The sequence below is a fragment of the Phragmites australis genome, chromosome 2 (assembly GCF_958298935.1).
Source record: "Phragmites australis chromosome 2, lpPhrAust1.1, whole genome shotgun sequence".
Taxonomy (NCBI): Eukaryota; Viridiplantae; Streptophyta; class Magnoliopsida; order Poales; family Poaceae; genus Phragmites; species Phragmites australis.
Window position 1 is genome coordinate 38748372 of NC_084922.1, and position 24335 is coordinate 38772706.

General features: G+C 42.9%; 2 protein-coding genes across 2 annotated transcripts; both read right to left on the reverse strand.

The window, feature by feature from the left end:
• Nucleotides 1–1287: 1287 nt before the first annotated feature.
• On the reverse strand, nt 1288–2792 carry LOC133910086 (receptor-like protein 51). The gene has a single exon (XM_062352608.1). The coding sequence runs from the start codon at nt 2756–2758 to the stop codon at nt 1493–1495; it is 1266 nt and encodes a 421-aa protein (XP_062208592.1). The 5' UTR covers nt 2759–2792; the 3' UTR covers nt 1288–1492.
• Nucleotides 2793–4740: 1948 nt separating this feature from the next.
• LOC133910087 (uncharacterized) lies at nt 4741–16547 on the reverse strand. The gene is made up of 6 exons (XM_062352609.1): nt 16230–16547; nt 15199–15326; nt 14195–14298; nt 5391–5478; nt 5236–5297; nt 4741–5132 (listed from the first exon to the last, which is right to left on the reverse strand). Exons 1-6 carry the CDS (start codon nt 16340–16342, stop codon nt 4980–4982), a joined length of 648 nt encoding a protein of 215 aa, XP_062208593.1. The 5' UTR covers nt 16343–16547; the 3' UTR covers nt 4741–4979.
• Between the last annotated feature and the right edge of the window lie 7788 nt (nt 16548–24335).

The following is a 24335-nucleotide window of genomic DNA, read 5'->3' on the forward strand; positions in this document are numbered from 1 at the left end:
ATATTAATCTTGTATATTTCTCCCGACGGTGAACTCCATTTGTCTTGTCTGCAAGAATGCTCCTTCTACTCCTTCGCATTAAGTTTCGCGAACTCAGTTAAATGATATATAACCGAGCTACTAATCTCAGCTGCACTTTGCATTCGTTCACCTGCATTAGCTTTGTTCCTCGTTGACCACCATCTCCAGAGGGACACAATGACTTTCAACTGCATTTTTCGGTCCATTACCCATATTTTTTGCATCATATCTTGGCCTGACTATATGTACATGTTTCATACCCATCAGGCGCCAGTATTCTTTCACCTTTTTACACTTGTAGAAAAGGTGATTACAGTCTTTATCAGGTCTCATGCATACTGGGCAAATCGTATCTAGGGCCACGCCCCTTCTCACTACATTCGGATAAACAAGGACACTATTGTGAACAAAGCCGCCATACAAACATAGTAACTTTATTTGGTGTTGTCAACTACCAGATCTTATACCACTTCAAACTCTTATTTCCGGCTGCACAACTCTGTGAAGAAGAAGCATCTTCATGCTCGAGAGTCACATATGGGCACAACCAGCTTATACGCTGATTTGACGAAGAAATTCGATAGAAACCAATCGATTTTTATCAAATTTTTTTATTTTATTTTGAATTTTAAATTTAAGTTTGATCGGTAACCGCTCGATTTATAAAAGTGATTTAAACCGAATCGTTTGGTAACAGTGATAAACAAGGCGATATTTAGGTCCCGTTTGGTTGCAAGAAACGTTTCAGATTCTCTGGTGATTCTCTAGAATCCCTGCCAAACGCACTAAAACGTGAAACGTTTCACCTTGAATCACCTGAAACGTTTCTCATTTTTAACACTACGAGGAGAATCACCTAAAATGGTGTTTCACCCGTTTCTAGAATCACTCAGGTCATTTTTCTTCAAGAATCCGAATCCAGAATCCCTGCCAAACGTTTTCAGAAAATTGAAGGTGATTCACCGGAGAAACGTTTCCAGGAAGAATCTGAAACCGAAACGTTTCTAGAAGAATCTGGAGCCCTGCCAAACGAGCCCTTATAACCGTGCTGCCAGCTTGGTTTAGCAGTGTGTTTTCTTGGGGTGGCCACAGTGGACTACTGGGCTATGCCTGCAGCAGCTCATGAGTCATGATACAGATTAATTTTGCTCTTGTGAACTGTGACAGTGTGACACAGCATATATTGTGCACGAATACGGGCTGACAACATTGGAGGGAGATCGTAATCTGTTCTTGCAAATGCTCCAATGAAAGATGTTCGTTTGTATACAGCTATTCTTTGCTCCTGGTTCAAGGTCTTAAACACTTTAACCCGACCAAGAGCGAAGAATGGCGCCAAAAAAATACAGAGCAAAATAAGAATTAGCTATCAGTAGTTCATACAATTCCAGCACAGCAGCGAGCAAGGCCGATTAACAAACTCAGCAAAAGAGGCATGGAAAAATCGCAAGCGACACGGGCGCCGCGCCAATCAGCGGCACACCTTGCAGAGGCAGACGAGCAAGATGACCAAGAACGCCAGGCAGGACAGCCCGATGGCCACCACGAGCACCACCGCGCTGGGCCCGCCCCTCGTGTCGGCCCCGGCGTCCGCGTCCCCGTCCCCGCCGCCGTCGTCGTAGTCCGCGCTCCGCTCCGACCGCGCCGTTGCCGGGGGTGGCAGCACCGGGAAACCGTACTTGTCGCAAGGAGCTACGCCCACGACGATCTCAGCGGATAGCACCGACCGGTTGTAGCACAGCTTGCCGTTTCCGGCGGCCCTGAACACCCGCAGCCTCGACAGGAACTTGGCGGTGAAAGGTACCACGCCGTCGAAGTCGTTGTTCTCGAGGTTGAGCTCCCTGAGTCCCCTCATCTCGGCCAGGAACCGCGGTATGCTCCCGTTGAGCCTGTTGGAGCCCAGGTTGAGCACCTCCAGCTCTGGCAGCGTGGAGACGGTGTCCGGGATGCCGCCTGAGAGGGAATTTTTGGACAGGTCCATGGTGGTGAGCGAAATGAGGTCGCCGATGGAGGTGGGGATCTGCCCGTTGAGGACGTTGGAGCTGAGGTTGAGGTGGGTGATGCCGCCGAGGAGTGTGAGGGTGTCCGGGATGGCGCCGGTGATGTGGTTGCCGGAGAGGTCGAGGTGGGTGAGGTTGGGGCAGTGCCAGTGGTGCGGGAGGAAGCCGGAGAGGTTGGCGTTGGAGATGGTGAGGCGTGTTAGGTGCTCCATGTGGGAGACGACGACGGCGAGCTCGGTGGGGGAGCCAGTCGCGAGGAGCGTGTCCGCGACGGTGACCTCGGTGAGGTTGGTGAGGTGGGAGAGCCACACAGCGGAGAGGCGGTGGAGCGAGGCGGTGCAGGAGAAGGCCCGGAGCCCAGACGCCAGCTGCTCCGGTGGGAGAGCTCGCGGCGGCGCGGCCGGGCAGTCGGAGAACGCCAGCGCCCTCAGAGACGGCGCGAGCGCCTCGAGCGCCGCGGCCGAGACAGAGGTGGTGTCGGAGCAGTTGGTGAGGGCGAGCGACGTCACGCGCCGGAACGGCGCTCCCGCGTCGCAGGAGGCGTTCACCGCGCCAACCATAGCGTCCGCGCCGCAGGGGTCCGCCGCTCGGCGCGCGCTGAGGCCGAGCGCGCGCAGAGCCAGCAGCTGCTGCGGGTCCAGCGGCGCCGCACCCCCGAACGCGACGGCGACGGCCGCGACGAAGACGAGGCGGAGCAGGGGGAGGCGAGAGAAGAACAGGACGGTGGGCGTTCCCATGGACGCAGAGCATGTACAGTGGCAGTGCGAGCGCGCGTGGCCGCGTGGGAGCACGAGAAAAATGTTTCAAAGCCGCGAGGTGGGAGCGGAGCGGTGCGCGCGGTTTACGATGATTTCTTCTCGGCGCTCGGGCCGGACCGGGCCGCTCTCCACCGTCGGATGGGCGAGAGCGGACGGATAGGGCGCGACCGCTGGGTGTTGGAGGACGGGAGCGGCATGGGATGGTCGCTTTCGGGAGCAGTGTACGCGCGCCGGGGCGCGCAGACACCCGCCTGCGACCGCGGCAGAGGGCGGCGCGTGCCTGGGCATCCGTGCATCCTTTGCCTATCTCACGCTACCACGACCAATTGACCGCTGTGGAGAGATGGGACCGGTAAAGCCGGATGCGCAGCTCTTGTCAAAGGAGAGGAAAGGTTTTATTGGGCACTGGCTTCTGCCACCCCTCATGTGATCGAGTGATACATTGACTGCTCAAATTTCGGATTGTGCAGGCACGTACGTTCTCTTGTCCGTATGGGTTTTGATGTTGGTTGAATGGGTTGTATGCAGTTATGTTGGTTGATTGGTTGTATTTATTTGAATATTTTAAATTGAGTTTTTATTTAAGATTATAGGAGGGATGTAAGAGTTGAATTGTAATTAGTTGCTCGTATAAAATATTTTTGACACTAACAAGTAGGCTCATTTACGGGTGTATATTTGTATCTGTCAGGTCAAGTTAGAATAGTATATACGGGCAACCTAATACTTTTTTTTTTAAGATTATACATATTCGTAGATCAGATTTCTCTCATGTGGATAACCAATTACACTCTAAGCAGCTGCACTCAGGCCTTTGCGCTTCACGACTCCTAGCAATATAGCATTGTCAGGCCATGGTCGCATGGCGTGTGCTACGAGCAATAGCGTGCTTGTGACATCGGCCGATGTCGCGTCGTGCTTGGAGTGGGGTTGGGGGCCTTAGCGACACCGAGGTGAGCACTTCTACTGTTATGCGGTCTAATGGTGGATATGATTAGGATGGTAGCTAGGGCTATAAAAAAACTTGTAAACTCACGAGCTACTCAAGTTCGACTCGTTCTAAACTTGATTCGTTCTCAACTTAATTCGAGCTCAACTCAATCTCAAAACGAGCTCAACTCGAACCTAGGTCAAGACTCACGAGCCTCACGAGCTTAAGCTCAATAAGACTCGAGTTAATAAATATTGTAATTTTTATTTAAGTGTGTCACCTATTAAGTCTATATGACATTAATTTTTTTTTTATCTCAAAGACCTAAAGATACCTTGTAAGGACCGAAATAGAGGTATTATCTGTAAGCCTACCTAAATAAACAACCAACAAAGTTAACAAGACCTACTTAAGGTTTTTTTCCATTATCAAAACTTAAATGGGCTAAACTCAAACCTACTTACTTGTTCCGAGCTCGGTCATCATCGTAAGTTCCTTCCAGCTCGGCTAGATCCTTTATCGAGCACGAGCCTGACAGCTCAAGGTCGCTCGAACTCGTTGTTGACAGACCTTGGTAGCGGTAGCCCCCGCCAGTTCGGCGTTCCCCTCTCGGGCCGAGCCCGTGGCTGCATCTGGCCTGTACAGTTGGGAATCGCGGAGGCCTAACCCAAATAATTCTGCAACCCCAGGAGGAGAAGCCCGGTACGTGGTTCGTCCTAAAGATTTGCCGTCACTTCGCTCTGTTTGGTCTGATGCGCTACCACTCAGCATTCAGCATGCCTATCCAGTGGTGCTGACGGCTTGACGTTGATTGATTTAATAGTATTTTTTGCGATCGATTGATTACTGATTAGTCACGTGCCGATCCCATCTAGAAAATTACGTATCCTGTTAAGTTTTTAGCTTAGGCGTCGCAACGGGAATGGGACGCCAGCTTTTATTTTTATTTTGTTTTTTTGGAAGAAGGCTGGCTTAATTAGATTGTGAGGCTGAGCCATGGCAGCATGTTGCTGACTCGAGCCTTGCACCAGCCTCATGGATCCATATCTCTCCCAACAGCTTGACACTTGTTCCACCTTATGTGTACGCTCTTCTCATCATAATCTATGTCTCCAACGATCATGATCCGTATGTACAGACGTGTCAGGGAATGGATCGAATGATCGATGGATCATTGGTTAACTCGTTGAGATCACGCGCGCGCATGGATATACATCCGTACATAATTACTACACACACACACACACACAAACACGACATACATAATCATCAGACAAACTCATCCTCCATTTCCTGAATGGATTTGCCGGCGGAGGCGATCTGGCGGTTGGACGTCATCTTCTCGGCGACCATGAGGCCCTTGTAGCTCCGTATCTCCGCCCACTTCTCCTTCTCCAGCCTCTCCATCTCCTCCCTACGCTTCTGCAAGTCCATTAAACGCCCAGTATATTAGCTCCAGGAATCTGCTTAAACATCAGAGGAACCTGTGTTCATTAGCTCCAGGAGGGCATGCATGCACATGTACCTTCTCTTTCAACTGCATCTTCCTCTCGGCCTTCTCCGCTGCATTTGAGGCCTCTTTCTCGGCTGTACACAAAGGAATCCAACGAAAGATTAAGCACATATCATATGTCAAGCTAGTATATGCATGTCAGCATTATATAATGCATGACCTCCTACCTTTCAAGTCCGGCCGGCGCTCTACCCTGGTCTTGTTCAGCCTGTTGATGATCTCGTTGACACGCTTCTCGACTGTCAACATACGGACCTGTCAGTCAGTAGATAGCTATTATGAATTATACTGTTGCAGAAATAGGTTAGGAAAGCTATCACAAAGAAAGCACGTGAGGGTCAGTTGGTAGTTAGAAGATGAGATCTTGAATACTGAAGATGGAGAAGGAACTTGCGCTAGAGCAAGCAGATATGCACGGGACATGCATGCCTTCAGGATTGGTCACTGTAAGATAGCTACCAGTATTATTGGCAATGCTCGCAAACTACTTGTGCGAGATGATTTAACAAACCCCGGAAATAGCCTGCTATCTACCCACTCACTGGCCACTCTTCAATCCAAAATGCTTTTCCAACATAACATATATAATGCAAAAGGTTGCGTGCAATAATGCAAGACATAAAGCAATTTGGTCGTAATAAAATGCTGTATTCAGGTGTGTTCCTGTCCAGATACACCCTGATCAGCAGCGCTGGAGGTATTTCCTCACTTTTTCCTTTAACAAAATTATTTATGCTATTCATTTTAGACAGGAAAAATATTCATAGTATACCATTTCTCATCAGCAACAAATTAAGTGCAAAATCATACGCCCTAGTCCTTGTATGGTTTCATGAATGATGTTTTAAGTTCATCATGCATACATATGTGTCACTATGATAATGTAGTACTACGTATATAGAACTAGGCTAAATATCCGGTGGAAACCACCTCATAAAGTTTGTGTTCATATAGTACCAATAAATGACCTTAGTATAAGTCACTACTGCAAATCGAACCAATCTTATATTCCAACCCATGAGCCTACAGTGATAAGATATCATTGTTGATTCATAATACGCGTGTGAAGAATCAATCATCATGTCTTATAAACCGGCAGTGATAAAGATCATCACTGACGGCTGAAGCCACTAACCAGTAGTGATAGCAGAAATCCACTGCTGTCTAGTGATATGAGCTGGCAGTGATGTCTCAGCTATATGAAAATGGCCCTCTCCTTCTCCCAGCCCAAGCACAACAGATAGGAGCTTTGTTCTTGCTCAGTAACAGTCATTTTTTGTCACCTAGTTCTTGAGGGATTCAAAATTTTAAGGAATCCTCATGTCATAGGTGTTCCAAGGTATCTAACTTCATCTTCAATTCATTTCTAGTTAAATTTTATTTACTAAATTACTCTAGATTTTGAAATGATAAAGATAAACTTATGGCCATGATGTTTTAAGACAATGTAGATGCTATTATACCTCATATATATATATAATATAGAAGCTTCAATTAGTAGCTTATGGTGGAAAGTATCTTTATTATTGATTTATATTAGCTATATGTATGAGCATATTTATTTTTGATTTTTAATAAATTACAAAAATTAGCCATAAAATTAAGGTATATAACAAGCTCCAATTATATTGTATGCAGCGGAGAAACGTCGATAGGAAATACAAGAATCCATTTGCAGAAGATATGAGGAATATAATATTTAGGTTGAGTACATATGGAATCAATCCATTCGGCAATATGAGCAATAGTCATAGCACTTAGCATGTGACTCTATGTATCTACATCCTTCTTCATTGGTTGTGTATGAAGCGAAAGTATATTATAATACAGGTGCTAATACAAGGGCCGAGATAACCTAATAACAATATCGATGTCTACCTGAAACTATTAATGGAAGATCTTGTAATACTGTGGAACGATGGTTTGCGGTTAGGGGATGAATACAAACAAGAGAGCTTCACCCTACGCGTAATGTTGCTCGTAATAATCCAAGATTGGCCAGCCTTTGGTAGCCTATCGAGCCAAACTGTCAAATGCTATTTTGTATGTGTGCATTGCTTGGATAAAACAGAGAGCTTGTGGCTGAAGAACTGCCAAAAGATAATATACCTAGGTCATCGTAAATTTCTTCGCAAAGATCACCCGTATCGCAGCAATATAAGAGCTTTTGATGGGAAAACATGAGACTCGATCACCTACTAAGTATCGCACTAGGAGATAGGTATATGAAATGGTAAAAGGACTTAGGGTTGTCCTTGGAGTACACCAGTTTCAAAATCTAATCTTAGAGCTCCTATATTAAAAAAGAAATTTGTTTCTTTGACTAAACTTATTGGCTGGATTTGGTGGTTGGCATGCAATAGATGTTATGCACATTAAGAAGAATGTGTGTGATAGCTTGATTAGTATGTTACTAGACATATATGGCAAAATAAAGGATACACTCTAAGTATGGAAATATCTGAAATGTTTGAAAATCAAACATGATCTACATCTTGAAGATATAGAAGAATGCGACAAATATCTTTATCCCGCTAGCTACAATCTGGGCGAAGTAGAGAACATTGCAATATGCAAGTGCTTTCATGGAATCAAAGTTCCATCTGGTTACTCGCCAACATAAAGAGACTAGTAAAGATAAAAGATATGAAATTAACTATCATGAAGTCTCATGACTGTCATGTGGTGATGACACATATGTTTTCAATTGCAATTAGAGATATTATGTTGCTGAAGGTCCAAAACTCAATCATAAGTTGTGCTTATTCTTCAATATGATATCACAGAAGGCCATCGATCCAACCAAGCTACATACGCTATAGGAAGACGTGGTTAATACTCTATCCTAGCTTGAGGCGTGTTTTCCTCCATCATTTTTTGATACCATGGTGCATCTCATTGTTCAGATTATGAAAGAGATACAAATTCTTGGTCCTGTGTTTCTGCATCAGATGTACCCTTTCGAGAGGTTCATTAGAGTTCTAAAGAAATATGGTTGTAACCGAAATAGGCCAGAAGGTTGTATGCCGACGACTGGAGAACCGAGGAGGTCATTGATTTCTGTGTCGACTACATGAATCTCAAATCGATTGGTGTGCATGTATCTCGTCATAAGTGGAGGCTATAGGGGAAAGGAACGATATGTGCAAACTCAATCTGCACTAACAATCTCGTTTCGTTCACGCAAGCACACTTCACAGTTCTGCAATAATTAGTTGTAATGATCCTGTATGTCAAAGAATAACAGAAGATTCTACGCACAAAAGACCCAGGGTAGTACGCCTAGTTACATAGACAGGTGATGGATAAGCAGATAGAGTGTGCTTAGTTGAATGTGTTGGCTCACGGACCGTTAACTATAACCCTCACATTCAAAAAATATGACATAAATAACTATACATTTTATACAAGAGCACAAGATAATAAGAGCGCCAACCAAAATAGCGGTGTTCGTATAGATGCCTACGACTGCAATGGTAATAGAGAGACCTAATATGGATTCATAGAGGAGATCTAGGAGCTCGATATAGAGTGTTAAAGGTTCATCTTTTTTCGCTGCCAATGGATCGGACTTTCAGGGGGTGTGAAGATCAACAAGTATGATATGACTACAGTGGATCAAAAACTCATCGAATATAGAGAAGAACAATTTATACTTGCGAAAGATGTTATCCAAGTCTTCTATATAGAAGACCTGAACCCGGCTAACAAAGAGCAGCGCCACATGGTTCTTCAAGAAAAAAGAAGGATTATCGGAGTGGAGAATATCGTCGATGAGAAAGACTACAATCAATTCAACATGCTACCTACTTTCGGAGAGGACGTCGACCTAGGTCTCATGGAAGACACCGATAAGCCTCCCTATATACGTCGTGATCATAATAAATGGCGAATCATCAAGCTAGATTAAGTAGATTTATTTGCATATTAATAAAGGACATGAATTACTACGTATAAATTAAGGACATGAATTACTATGTATTAATGAATATGTCTTTATTATTGATTACATTAGCTATATATATATATATGACATTTTTATTTTTGATTTTTAATGAATTAGAAAATTTAGCCATGGAATTTAGGTATATAGCAAGCTCCAGTTATATATTTTTAATTAATTAGCAAGCTCCAAAATAGAAATTAAGGTATGAGCATTTTTATTTTCCATTTTAATGAATTAAAAAATTGTCCTTGAAATTTAGGTATATAGCAAGCTCAATTATATTTTTAATCAATTAGCATGCTCCAATATAGAAATTTAGGTATGAACATATTTATTTTTCATTTTTAATGAATTAGAAAATTTAGCCATGAAATTTAGGTATATAGAAAGCTCTAATTATATTTTTTAATTAATTAGCAAGCTCCAATATACAAATTAAGGTATAAGCATATTTATTTACCATTTTTAATGAATTATAAAAAAATTTATAAAATTTAGGTATATAGCAAAATTTAGGTATATAGAAAGTTGAAATTAAAATAAATATGTTTTAAAATTAAAATTAATATGAATATTGGCTTACTAGAGATTAACTGAATGTTAATAATGAATCTCAGTACTAACTACAATGAAAACACTTAAGCGCCTGTGTCCTCTGACACTTAGAATTTTTTTCACTTGAACCCTCCGCTAAATGCCTCCCGCCAACACTGCTGTCGTCATAGCCCCTGAGGAAGAGGAAGAGGACTAGGAGGCCGCCCACGCCACCATCACCCCACCGACGAGGAGGAGGACTAGGGGCCATCCGTGCCACCGTCGTCACCACTAAGGAGGAGGACCAGGAGGCCTCCTGTGTCGCCATCTAGGAGGAGGACCAGGGGCCGTCCGTGTCGCCATCGAGGAGAAAGAGGTGGGCCAAGAGCCATCCGCACCATCATAGCCCCGAGCAAGAGGAGGAAGACCAAGAGGCCACCCGCGCTGCCGTCACCCCCACATAGGACCGACAGGATCCCATGTCGCCATCGAGATAAGCCTCCCACTCCTCCCCTTCCATCCCCTCCCCCTCCAACAACCTATGGTTTAACTTGGTGAATTGATGGTGTATATCATTGTTCATTTCCTCTATGTGATGATGTGAGGTGAAATGCTAGGGTAAATCACTTGGTTATGATGTGATGTGTGTCGATCAGCATACTGATGCCAGGTTAAATTACTTGATGATGTGAGGTGAAATGCTCGATCTTGTTGTGGTCTCCCTCTCTGTTATTCTGATGCCCTGGTTGAATTTAGTTATATATGCTCGATGATGTGAAGTGTGTATTGGAATTTTCCTTAGTTTCTCTTCATTTCCCAATTTACTTGCTCAATTATGATTGCACTGAAGATGGACTTGATGTGCATATAGTAGTGTAGATCTTGTTGTACTAAAGCTGGACTTGATTGTTGCACTTAAGCTGGTCCTAAGTTACTTGCTCGATGATGATTGTTGCACTGAAACTGGACTTGTTGCTTGATGATGATTGCTGCACTTAACTGAACTTGTTGCTCGATGATTATTGTTGCACTAAAGCTAGAGTGCACAATCTATTTGTAGTTTTAGTTCTGTTTCGCATGATTTTACTTATTTGTCTTAGTAGAGTAGAACTTATTTTTCCTGGTTCAGTAGGCTCTGATCTATTTAAATTTTCGGTGCACTTATTGCTCTATGATATGTTCAACTAATGAAGTGTTTAACATGCTTAGCTAGGGGGAAGGACTGTCCAGCCCTTCGGCCAGCTAATGTGTATAATCTGAGAGCAAATAATTATTGCAATCATGGTGTCTAGAAGTGCTTTTACTTTTATCTCTCTAATCTGTCCAGCTAATGAAGTGCTCAACATGCTTAGCTAGGGGAAAGGACTATCCAATCCTTGGGCCAGCTAATGTGTATAATTTGAGAGCAAACAAATATTACAATAATCTTGTCCAGAAGTGCTTTACTTTTATCTCTGATATGTCTGGCTAATGAAGTGTTCAACATGCTTAGCTAGGAGGAAGAACTATCGAGTCCTTGGGCAAGCTAATGTATCCAATCTTTGGGCTAGCTAATGTATCCAGTCCTTGGGCTAGTTAATGTGTATAATATGAGAGCAAATAATTATTACAATCATGTTGTCCAGAAGTGTTTTTACTTTTATCTCTCTGATATGTCCGGCTAATGAAGTGGTCAACGTGCTTCGCTAATGAATGTTGCTATCCAGTCTTTGTATGAATTTGGTGTTGCTGTTGTTTTGGTGGCTCTGTCATTTTGGTTATGTGGTTATCAATTCACTGTTGCTATGATCAATTCACTGTTGCTGATCTTGCTCTATGATGATACTCAAAACATGCTAGGAACAGATACTTGCTTGATCTAGTTTATATTTAGTTGCTCTTTGCTGCCTTTTTGCTAAAATTGATAAGAACAAATGTTGCTCCTTCTCTCTTTGTTGCCTTGTTGCTGCTCCTGGTCCTTCTCTCTTTTTTTTATGCTCGATGACAATTAGCTGGACTAAAAGTGGGATTGCGCAAGTACAATAATTATAGGCCCTTCCATACTCCTCTTCCTTTGCGGGGTCAACGGCGACATGGGGCTCCTGGTCCTTCTCCTTTGCTGGTTTAGTTAGGGAGCAGGGCAAATTTGGCCCTAGGGCCAACTAAATCCATTGAACTCTCCTTTCACTGTTATAGGCCTTTAATTAGTTGAAATCTTGCCTTTGCACGGTTGATGATGTGCTAGCTGGTTTAGTTAGGGAGCAGCACATATTTAGCCCTTGGGCCAACTAAATTAATAGAACTGAGAGCCAATTTTGCCGATGATGATATGGCTCAAGGATGCTAAAATATGACCATATTAGGTTCACATAATAGTGAAAGAAGAAGGATTTATCCAAATTGTGGCCAAGAGCAAATCAAGTCCAATAATTGAGGAAGCTCCAAGTATTTGGGGCTTTCTGGCTACTTCTAGATTAACAGTAGAGCAACTAGCATGATTTATTGCGGGAGCGCAAATCCCAAAGTTGGATGTTAGATGTCTGTTTAAGTTGGGCAAACCTTTAGTCAAACTAGATATAAAAAATAACCTTATAACTCAAATGCTTTAATTACATCTATGGTACTTGGAGCAATCCAGGTAGGATATATAGGAATGTGTTCTCCGTAAGATACATAGATGAATATATTCTCACTGGGGACATCTCCTTCTGGGTGAAATTCGAGTGCTTGTATGAATTGTATAACAAAGATGCCCTCGATGTGTCCATAATCAGAGTGTGAACTCTGTAAGTGACTTATGTATATAATTCATGTTATATGATCTTATACTTTGAAATTGCATGACTAATTTTTCTCTTTCAGAGAATTGAGATCCACACACAGATAATAATTAGATAATAAAGTATGATTCATCGATCCAGGGCTTTTCAACAATGAACTTATAAAGATGAATCCAGACTTCACTGAGAATTACTTATTGAAGTGTCTCCTTCGCCACTAACATAAGACATTCATACTCTTACTACAGCTTTGCGTACGTGTTTGCGTGCTAGGTCGTTCTGATTTTATGGGTAACTCGATTCTAGTACTAATTTACAATGGTGACATATTTATACAATTTTCATTAGATCCTCCTTGTCATCCACCCCGACTTAGCAAGATTATTGTATTGGACTCAAAAAAAAGAGATAAGTCAACTTACCAAGATCTCATCAACATGCTAAATAGGTAAACTCGATCATTTAATCTTCACATCAATTTCATCTAAGTTTAATTAGTATTCATATTCACGTACATGGCGTATACACGATATTGCAAAAAAAGTGTTATCTACTTTTTTTATACAAGAAGCAATATGATGTAAAAATTAACTTTCTATTATGCATGGAATATTCATATCTTGCATTCCTCTGACGAATGTTGAATTTATTCCACTAACGAATCGTATGTACGAATAAAAATGTTCAATTTATTCCATCGACGAATCATTTTATCTTGAAGTGCATGAGACAACCACCCGGCAACAATCTCTGCGGGCTCTATATTCTTAGTTTTATACATACATTCAGCGAAGATGGAGACGTTGCCATGTTTAATTATGTTAAGGTATGAAATTACATATTGATGCCTTTTATTCAATTTATATACTTGTTCAAGGATTAATTCTTTCATTTCTTCAAATGCAGCGCTTCAAACACCGTACAAGTGCGATACTCCCTGCAGAAATACATGCCATTCAAGAACAGATCGTCGGGTTCTTCATCGAACATGTTATTAACCCAAACGATGAGTTTTATAAACTGATTGTGCTGTCACCGCGTGAGAGACCTTCATATGACACCATACCTTCTAGTATGCGAAAAGAAGAAAGTCTACCAGGGGGTTTGACAGCGTATATATGTTCAAATGACACCATATTTTTCAATTCGACGCGCTATCTCCTTTCGGAAAGGATGTCAACCTATGTTTCATGAAAGACATCGACCAACCTCTCTATATACGTCATGACCATAATAAAGGACGAATCATTAAGCTAGATTAAATAGCTTTATTTGCATATTAATAAATTACATGAATTACTATGTATTAGTAAAAATATTTTTATTATTGATTTACATTAAATATATGTCTTATTGTATGCATGTATTGAGAGAGAGACAGAGATAGTAGAGAGAGATCAAGAGGAGAGAGAGGTAGGAGAGGGAGAATACTGCCGGTTGAAACTTTGAGCTGACAGTGATAACCTCCTTCACTGCCAGTTCTTCGGACCGACAGTGATAATCGGAGACTATCATTGTCTGTTTTCTACTGCCGACAAAAAAAATCGGTACTGAAGTGGGTTTACTAGCCAGCAGTAACAAGGTTTTCTCTAGTGATGAGTGAAATTATTAAGTGATTAACATGCTCGTACATGCATGCAACTTACGAAAATAAAGTTATATTCATCTTGCAGCGTAGAATACGATTTATGAAAGAAGTGTAGAGGAGCTGCATAATTAGTGGAGTAGTTACCATACGAGGGTTATGGAAGCCAACTTGGCCGACATCCATGGATGGGGACTTCTTGAGATTAGACCAGGGTGTGTAGACCACCTCAACATTGTTCATCTTGTTCCCTGCACAACAAGCACATGCAAAGCTGCACGCATCACTCAACTGTCGTCAAGTTTCCATGATCACAATCACGGAGAGCAGATAATTCAGTGGTCCCAAGGAGAGCTAATAATACGGGAGGGAATGCCGATGCAGCACGAAAGGAAAAAGCGATCGAGAAAATAAGATTCCGGCGGCCTGCAACATGCAATGTGGCGCTGAAGCTTTGTAGGGCAGGCGAAAACCCGACAGGTCACATCATACTCTATTTTGATTCTTCCGTGCAGGTCGAGTATAATTGGAGATGCAAATAGTTAACTTGGGTGCTAAATGGTCTTAGAGAATCTCCAACCAAATCCTCATATTTGACCTCTTATTTCTTTTATTTAGGGTTTTTTCATCCAGATTTCATTCCCTATTTCTCAACGTGTTCCAACCGATCCCTCATATTTGACTCCTTATATTCGAATCACCTCTATTTTATTAATATCCGGTAACTCTCTCTCCTCTCTCTCCCCTCTCTCCCAAATGAGGGGTTGGATGAGGAGCCCTTAAATGTAAGGGGTGAGAGAGGAGATTTGAGAGGTACTCAAATAAAAGGGGTCGGATAGAGGATCGATTGGAGATCAATTTTCATCGTTTTTTTCTCAAATATAGGATAGGAGGTGAGAAGAGAGCTTGATTGGAGATGCTCTTAGGAAATTAAACCTACTCTTTTTAGTTACTCAAGCTAACACAAAAATGGTAGAAAGGCCTCCACACACACAGGTCACATCATGCGCCACCGTGTTATACTTGATCATGCTTAGGATTCAATACAGTAGCATCTAGGTTGTGTAATCTTTAAATGAGTTCAGTGCTCTATCCAAGATAAAAAAAAAAAGGATATAGTATAAACCATACTGCTCAAAATAGGCGCGTACCCTGAATGGAATGCGCCTTTACGAGCTGCGCACAATCCTCCAGTAGGCCCTCCCTGATGGTATCTATCGTCTCGCCTTTCTTGAGCCGCAAATAGACGTGCGCCGAGGATACTTTGTCCACATGGAACCTGCAGCAACATAGCTCGTTAATCCACATGTTCTTTCATCAACTAACGTTCTCCAGTAAATGTTCACTCCGATTGCTCTGTAGTAACTAGTAATTTCAGAATTTTTTTTTTGGCGAACTAGTAATTTCAGATGTTGAAGGAAAGAAAATTCCCAGGCCGTGGTGAGGTCCTCTAGCTAGAGGCTAGATAAACAGATACAGCAGGAGTTCGTCCAAACAAGTCGGATCGGATACAGCAGGACTGCAGGAGAGGGGAGGAAATTATATGAGACCGAGTCTCACAGAAAGATCTCTATCTGCGTGTGACACGTGTCCTCTGCTCTTTTTACATGTGTTCAATCAGACCGTTGAATCCAGAACGAACGGTATAGATCAAGATCTCACGAAGGTCTTTCTGTAGAGAGTCTCATATAATTTTCTTAGGTCTCACAGAAAGCAGCCAGCAGAGGAGATGACAATGGCAGCGTGCAACTTGTCGATCGGTTCTGTTCCTTGGTTTTGGTCGTATATTGGTAGCATGGTAGTTGGGGCTTGGGGCGTTGGGATGGGGGTGTCGCCACCAGCCTCTCGCCAAGGCTGACTCACGTGTCGATCCGACTCCTCTTCTCATATTCTTCTTTCTCTCGGTAACTGATGAGATATCACCGCGGCGCCACGCCACATGCTTCGTGCGCCGTCGCACGTCGGCCGTCGCCGCGGCTTCTCACTGGTCATCTACATCTACCTTTCCTCGCTCTGTCCGCATGCGCTGCGCAATGCTGCTACGTACCGGAAGCCAGATTCTAACGGGACCGTACGTGCGCAACATCGCAGATGCGATAGGCTCGGTCGATCGGCAAGGTCTAGCGGCACGGAGAGATGAACCGGGGGAAGGGAAGAAGCGAGGGCAACGTGACGTACGTACCAGACGTCCTCGGGGAGGCCGTACTTGATGAGCTCCTCGTTCTCGTTCTTGTCGGCGCCCATGTAGATGGTGTAGTCGCCGGCGTCCGGCCGCGCCTTGTAGTAGAACACCATCGCTAGGCTAACTCTCCTTCAGGCCTCCTCTCTCTCCCGCCTACCAGCCGTCTCTCAACTCAACTACCGGCCGGTCTGCCACTACGTACCCAGGTGTACCTCTGTCTCCCGAGGCAAAGAGGGGAAGGCGCGCACGGCAGGGGAGAGGAGAGGGAGACAGACAGACAGATAGGCCAGAGGCGAAGGGCGACGAAACATAGGCGAGAGCGTGCCGGGGGCGGGTATATAACGGCCGCGCCAGGACTGGATCCCGTGGTGAAGAACGCCGAGCCGGGTCTTCCGGTCTTCGCCCCCGATGGGTTGGGCTGCCACGTGGAAACACGATGGATTCGATTAAATAATTGCGACGAGAGGGGGGGTGGGGGCGCTGGTTTATCTCTTGGCCGCTTTTGCTTTGATCCCCCCACTCTCGCTTCCTTTTAGCTTGCGATCCCAGCCAAGGCACAGAGCCCCTGGTAATCCATCTCTGATCTCCCTGGCCTGGGCCTGACATGGCAAAGGGATATACTACCCGAGTTGACCGGAATCGTTTCCGTGTAACTGCCTAATTGGCGCCGTCGTAAACGCGCCGTATCTTCTGCGACGGCGACGTCCGCTCCCATCGGTTTATTTCTATGCAAACCAACCAACCAGGGCCCTAACGGCTTTCAGACTCCTCCTCTTCGGCAACGGAACGTGTGCGCCCATTTTCGGTGCGGCCACGTAGGCGTGAAAACGGCTTGATAATTTCTGACCGATTCGAGTAGGAAACGGAAAGATTTTTCAAAATTGGTATTGAATAAGTTTTGTTCGGAATTAGCATTTCCGATGATATTGGCATTGGATATCTGGAGTTTCTAAGTTCAGATATTATTCAAAGTATGGGCGTCGATACAACATTGTAATGCTCTCAAAATTCAAAATATTACCGGAATAATTATGAAAATTTATAAAAGTATATATGATATAGAGGATCCTATAATCTAGCTTAAAAAATTCAACTACAAATATGATTTGTATAATAAGAACGAAAAAAGACAAATTTCATTGTATAATATCTCCGTGTACAATGAAATTTGTCTTTTTATTTCTTATTGTATAAATCATATTTCTGTTTAAATTTTTATAGAGCTAGATCAAAGTATCCGCTATATCATCAAAAGTTTTCAAAATGTTTTATAATAGTTTCAATAGTATTTTAAATTTTAAGAGTAAAAGAATAAAATATTTTTTTATTTTTAAACGTATCGCCTATTGGAAGGACGAGATATTTACTTTTTTAACAGTGTGCTTCTCTCTTGATCGCTATCCACCATACGTGATGACAATCAAGGGCAAGGACATGGTCATCTGCTGGTTCCTGTCCGACCTGACGGTGGTTCTAGGGCACAGTCCATGCTCGATGCGGCATATAGCGTGGGGCTGGGTGCCCTCACCATCTTCTTCCCCTACTGCGACATGCCTGTCCTGATAAAGGCTCTCATTTTCATTTATGTATATGTTATCATTAGTATTTTACTAGTCTTGTGAATTTGTGGTGAACTAAGTTTAAATATATATGCTATTGTGTGAACTTGTATAAGCATAACATGCGAGTTTGTGAAATTATTATGAACTAAGTTATGTTGTTTATTATTCAAGTGATAAATGTATAAACTATATTATCTCAGCTATTGTGTAGTAACTTTCTAGTATGAATATATTCTTTTTTTTATTGTATTACATACAATTTGAGTGATTTTTAGGTTCCGGTAATTCATCGGTCGTATTTGTCTTTGATCTATATTCGTTTTGTATTAGTTTCTGGCAATATCTTATGATCATATTCATGTTTGGACTATTCATATTCAAATATGTTTTTTTATAAAAATATAGTTTCAAATACAGTAAAATCTTATTCCGATCGATTCTGTTTTCACCCCTACCGCCACCCGACACTTTCCTTCATTCGCCCGTCCCTCTGTGCGCCGCGCTGCTTTTGCCGTTTGCCATGCTACGAAGTGAGGCCAAAGAGGTTTGCCGTGCGTCTGTCCATTTGTGCCCGTTGATCTCCGTGCGTGGCGCTGCGTTAGCACAGGCCACAGGGGGTGAACTTGAAGTGAACTAGTGAAGTGACAGGAGTTATTCGCCCAAATGGAAGCGATAGATGGCCACGAGGATGGGTGCGCGGCCGAAAGATGCGGGTCGGCGCCGAACCGAAGCGAACGGCCGGCCACGAATAGGCGGATGGGGTCGTGGGAGGAGACCCCAATCTAACTCGGGCGTGCAGAAGGGCAGCGCTTCGACGCCACGAAACGTGGCGAGACGCGGCGCTGGCCGACCGGCCGTCCGACGCAGCGCCTACGAGCGGCTGTGCCCGGCTAGGTGCACGCGATGGCTCTATCCGTTCTTGTCATCCTTTTGGCCTTTTGATCGTAGTCCAGTACTTTTAGATTGGCGATCCAAAGGTTCGGCCTAGACGATAAAAACCGAGTCCTCTATGACAAAAGGATAGCGCAAGGACATCCTATCAGGTCATCGGGCTATTTGGTTTGTGTCACTATCGCGCCAACCCAACATTAAAATTTTGGCGATGTAGTCAAGTCAAATATCTAAAATGTTTTCAAATAATTCTAAGCAGTGACTATGATACGTGAATCCTATATGACGTTAGAATTTTGATCGTTAGAACATAGCTAATATGGGTCTTGTTTTGTTGATTAAATTGCAAAGAATACATTATTTCAAATGAACTATAAATTAGAATCACGACTTGAGAGATATAGTCATTTGAAGGTTATGCGCCAACCATCAGTGTGCTTTAGCATGTCTATACTCTGCTGCCATATGTCGTTGCATAGGATTTGGTTGGCAGGAGGGCAACTGGGGCGAGCAAATCCAGCACCCAAATCCTGCCGGGGACTAAATAGTAGTCAAATTCTATAGACATAGTTAACTTTTAGCTTGGCACTCTAGGGCCATGAACCAAACTGCCCTATAGTACGAGTAGTGGCCAAATTGGTCCTTAGAAAAATAGTGGCCAAATTGGCGAGAAAATGAGAGGGGAAAGAGAAGGGACGATGGTACGCATCACCCAGCAGATCATAAGCTTGTCAACAAGGAGACCCACGTGAAGTGAGAAATAAACAGATAGGAAAAAATGGATAGAGGGGGCCAAAAAAGCTAATCCAGTGATGAATTGGCGCTGCCGAAGTGAACCCGTGCCATCGGTGGTAATGATCGTGACGTGACATTCAGTGGAGATGCCTCCGCATTGCATCCAAGTCCATTTCAGTCGTAGTTACCATATTTATAGTTGGCACTGAAATCGTCGATGCCAACTGCTTCTAAAACTTGAACTTTACTGGTGACAAGTGAGAGCCAACAGTTGTCCGGGTACGTCTCCCAGCAATCAAACAAACTGATGGGAGAGCTGCCAATTATATCGACTAATAGGAGAGTTTAATATGTTGATATGTTCAATTAATTAAGAAAAATCAAACAAAAACTAAAAAACATAGCAGGTTATGAACCTCACTAAACTAATTCTAGAGTACCACAGAGACAACATGACAAACTACAATTATTCCATAGAAGCAACGCCATATGCAAAAAGTAAAGTTTGAACAATTATTCAATGATGCCTAAAAAGTAGGAGCAGGGTAAGAACATGCACCGGTGTTAGGTTATTAAACAACAATAAATTTACTGTAGCACCGGCGGCGCACACGGTGTGCACGAATCGGAGTAGCGCTTCACTACCGGGGAACTTGATGAGCGCCTGGGCCCCGCCATGGCCGTACTCGCCGGGCATCCTTGACGCACAGCCCTTGGCCTCATCGATCCACCTGCCGCCTGCCTCGTCTCGTGGCGTCGCCGTCCGTGGGTCACCTTTTCTTCACGTAGCTGCCGCCAACCACTTCCTCATTGTGCTGCTGGTCTCTGCCTGCCTCCTTCCGATGCTATCAGATCTGGCTAAGGAAACATCTATAGAAGCAAGATCTAGGAGGAGGGCATTCAATTTGTTTGGGAGACAGAGAAATTAAGTGGGGAATTTTGCTCTTGCTCAAGACTGAGGGAAGAAAGAGAGAAAGAGGGGATTTTTCCTCGCGAAGGAAATGAATGGTTGATGAAGGGGAGCGATATTTAATATTTCATATAGATCTCATGCTTATAGATAGCTACGATACTAATTCTTCACACGTTGCAGCATAGGGAGTTCGAGTTTTATTTCTCACATGCGGCCCATTTGTTTTTACTAGCTTCACTGGGCACATTGTGGAAGGCCTCGCAATATGGTAAAAATCTACTCCTACTTATTAACTGCAGAGCATGCAATGTGGCAATTTGAGAACAGATGCATCAACTCCTCCATTTCGTACAGAATGGGTGACTGATTAAGGTCACAGATAGAATACAGATCCATATGGCATTATACAAGTACGGACGACCATGTATTTAATGGTTGCTGAGGCCTGTGGAGATGGTGTGCAACACGCCTAACAGCAGCCTGATGATCTTTGGGTTCGGCTGCCACCCACCACATCGACAGTGTTAGGCACGCACCTTCATGAGAACAGTTTTAATGTCAGTGCATCACTTTCCTTTAGTTGCTTACGAAACGAAACAGGCCCTCATTGTTGAGCAGAAATGATGATGCACAATGACTAATCTGGGAAACTCACCACTTCATCAAGTACCAGGATATCATTCTATCTATACTTGTGTAAAGAAATAGTACATCCTATCGCTTTGCATTTGAACAAAACAGTACCGAGAGAGGAAAAGGATGCACTTACAATTTTTCAGATTTTTTAGTCCTATTTAAAATAATGCTTTAAAAACAGCACGTGAAAATCTGATTTTATATAAAGTAACCCTTGTTATCACGTCAAAGTCCTTGGCGTAACTCCCCGCTATGATCATGCCATATGAATTAGCGTGACCAAGGTGGTCACGCTGACGTCAGCCCTATCGCTTTTACACATGAGACTGATATAGCACCCCTAATCACGCTAAATGTGTTGGCACAGCCGCTATCATGCTAACACCTTGGCGTGACTTAGGCTAATACAGAGCGCCACGTCGGCCTCCCTCCTCTCCCTCCTCCTCCCCCTCCTCCTCCTTCCAGACCTAGCCCAAGGATCTTGATTTCGCTCATATTCCCTCTTCTCTAAATCCTTAATCAAATTCATCAATTTTGGATCCAAATCAAAGGGGATTTCATCGGGAATTGCTCATTGAAGGTAAATACTTCATTGCATCCATTCAATTTTGATTTTCTCTGTAGTTTTAGATGGTTGTGGGCTAGCTAGGGTTTGGAAATTATGTGATTAAAATATTAAAATTTGGTTAGATTAGCTAATAGTTGTTTGTTGTTGTTCAATGCTTAATGTAGCATGTTTATTATGTTTGTACGTAAACTATTTTACTATTGTAATTTGTGTTGCAAAATTGATCGTTCAAGATGATAACCAAGTTTAGTGTATAGGATTTGGTAGTGTTGAATGTAAAAGTGTTTAGTGCATACCAAATTCGTAATAGATTGGTATTTATGCAGTTGTATGGTATGACGACCAATTTGTGACGTAAGTAAAATTGGGCACACATCAGCAAGAAGTATCTTGATATTAGTTGCAAGGATGCCCTGGTTCCTCCCTCTCTCCCTATCCCGACTTGTGACTGTGGTAAGCATGTCGTGGTCCTTCAGTCGCTATATGAAGATATTGGTGGTCACGCTTACTATATGTGCAAGGATTATCATGTGAGTATATATTCATTATGGGTAAGGGTAGAAACATATGTTATTACTTTTGCTGATATGATATTTTAATAATTTATAGGAGTGGAAGATGTACTACTTCTTCCAATAGATTGATGAGCCTGAGATATATGACCATATGATTCTAAAGGTAAAATGGTTTAGTCAGTATCCGAAGCCATATGACAAGTTTGTTCGTTGAGTTCCCCCTCCACCAAATCCACCAAAACTGACGGATAAAGAGAAATGAGAAGTTAGCAGAAGACATGTAGCAAATCCTCCGTTGTGCAAGTGTGGAAAGCGAATCATGCTTTGTGAACCTTTTAGGGGATCTCCTTACTTCGGTTATGAAGGGATGATAAAGGTAAAAACTGAACATAGTTGTTTGTTTATAATTTGAATGAGGTAGAATTAGATGCCATGTACCTTGTATCATGAATTTTAATGCAGCGTTATGGTGCTACTTGTAACTTTTAAGATTTATTGTACGGTCCCGATGGTGAATAGATAGAGGAGGAAGAGGATCAAGTGAAGGGGAATAGAGTGATAGAACCACGTCATCCAAGGAGTTGCAATTGTGGTGTGAAAGCTTGATATGGGATAGTGTCCTCTGAACTTGGTGTGCAATACTACTGCGGGTATGTAGTTGGAAAGGATATGGTTAGTTTTATACGTATTTTCTATATTTTCTATTTTGATATCTTATGTTGGTTGTACCTTGTTAATGAGAGTTCATATGAATTGATTTTGGGGAATAGAGTACGTGGAGATGTTCATAGGAGGAGTACCTTGATAAAGATAAGGTGGGTCATGAGATTGCGTGATGAAGTAAGCGTCATCCGATGATGCTGTCAATCTATCTAGAGCACCATAAGAAGGCAACTCGTAAGTTTTACCGTGCTATGTATCCCCAGCACAAGAGGAGAGTCATAGAGGATCAAGAGTAAGCAGCTAAGGCGATGCAAATGGAGACAATAAAGGCTCTTGTTGCTAATTTACCTATGCTAGTCTCGAACGATGATGATGATGAGTTGCTCTATGATGGGTCGGACGATTAGCATGAGGGATCAGTTCGATGGGTATATGGTTAGTGTCTTATATTAATGTATTATGTGATAAACTATTTGTGAACTTCATGCGTAAACATTATCGATTATAATATATAAACTACTATTTTATTTGTGTTTGGTATGTTTATTTGAGAAACTTGAATGCGTTAAAATAATGATGAGAGTAATAATTATGCTAAAATAATGATGGTAGCATAATAGATGGATGCCAAGAATAGTTAATTACTGTAGCCAACCAGATTAAACTGGCGCTAGAAGGTTTCTTGTGCTTCACATCCTGCTCTGGCTCAGGAGGCCTACTACCAAGGAGTGCCTCCACCATGTCGCGTCATCTAACAGGCTGCACCATCCCGCACATAGCCTACACCTCCACTGGTAGCTTGAGTATCATGGCCACATCCTACAGCGTGACCGTGAGCTCGCTGCAAGGGAGGTAGAAGGTGTGTGTCTCCAGCCTCCAGTGGTCCACAAGTGTTGTCAGCACTGCACCGTTGAACATCGACAACCCCGCCGTGACCAACTTAGCCAACGGCAAGAAGCCTGCATGCCGAATGTAGGTGATTGGGGCGTACCTCTCATCCCACCTGAGATGATTGTGAGTGCGTATCCAAAGATGTTTCAGCACCTGAAGAAAACAATTTAAATTAAAATTGTTACTTACACCTGCACGCTACTTACCAATTATACGTAATAGTTACGGACAAGTCATATCTCGTTGTTGTTGACAATGAGGTGAGCTCGGTGCTCCCTGTCGTAGTACGTCTCAAGGAGCGGGTAATCGAGGTGTGCCATCGCTCTGAAATATGAAACATGCACAGTCGTTAGATAATGAACAAAAACAAGATAGTTGCAATAATATATTTAAATAATCGACATGGAACAAAATACAGTATTTAATAGTTCACTTATGCCAAATTGCGGTTTACTGCCCCTCTTCTAGAATTCTCTTTTTCCTACAAATTGTCTGATTCTTTGGCCTCTTCTTGTATAATTATGTGGCCAAACTAGTGGCATATGGAGCAACTTATTTTAATAGACACCTCATTAAAGTCTCCAGCTTTGTATATGTCATCATCATAGTTATTATTGGAATCATCCATCTTGTTTTAGAGCCGTTTTCTTTTCCTCCTCCATTGTTTTTGTTTCAGTAGACCATAATCTGGTACATATTCATCACCAGTGTACTATGGCCATTACAAAGGAT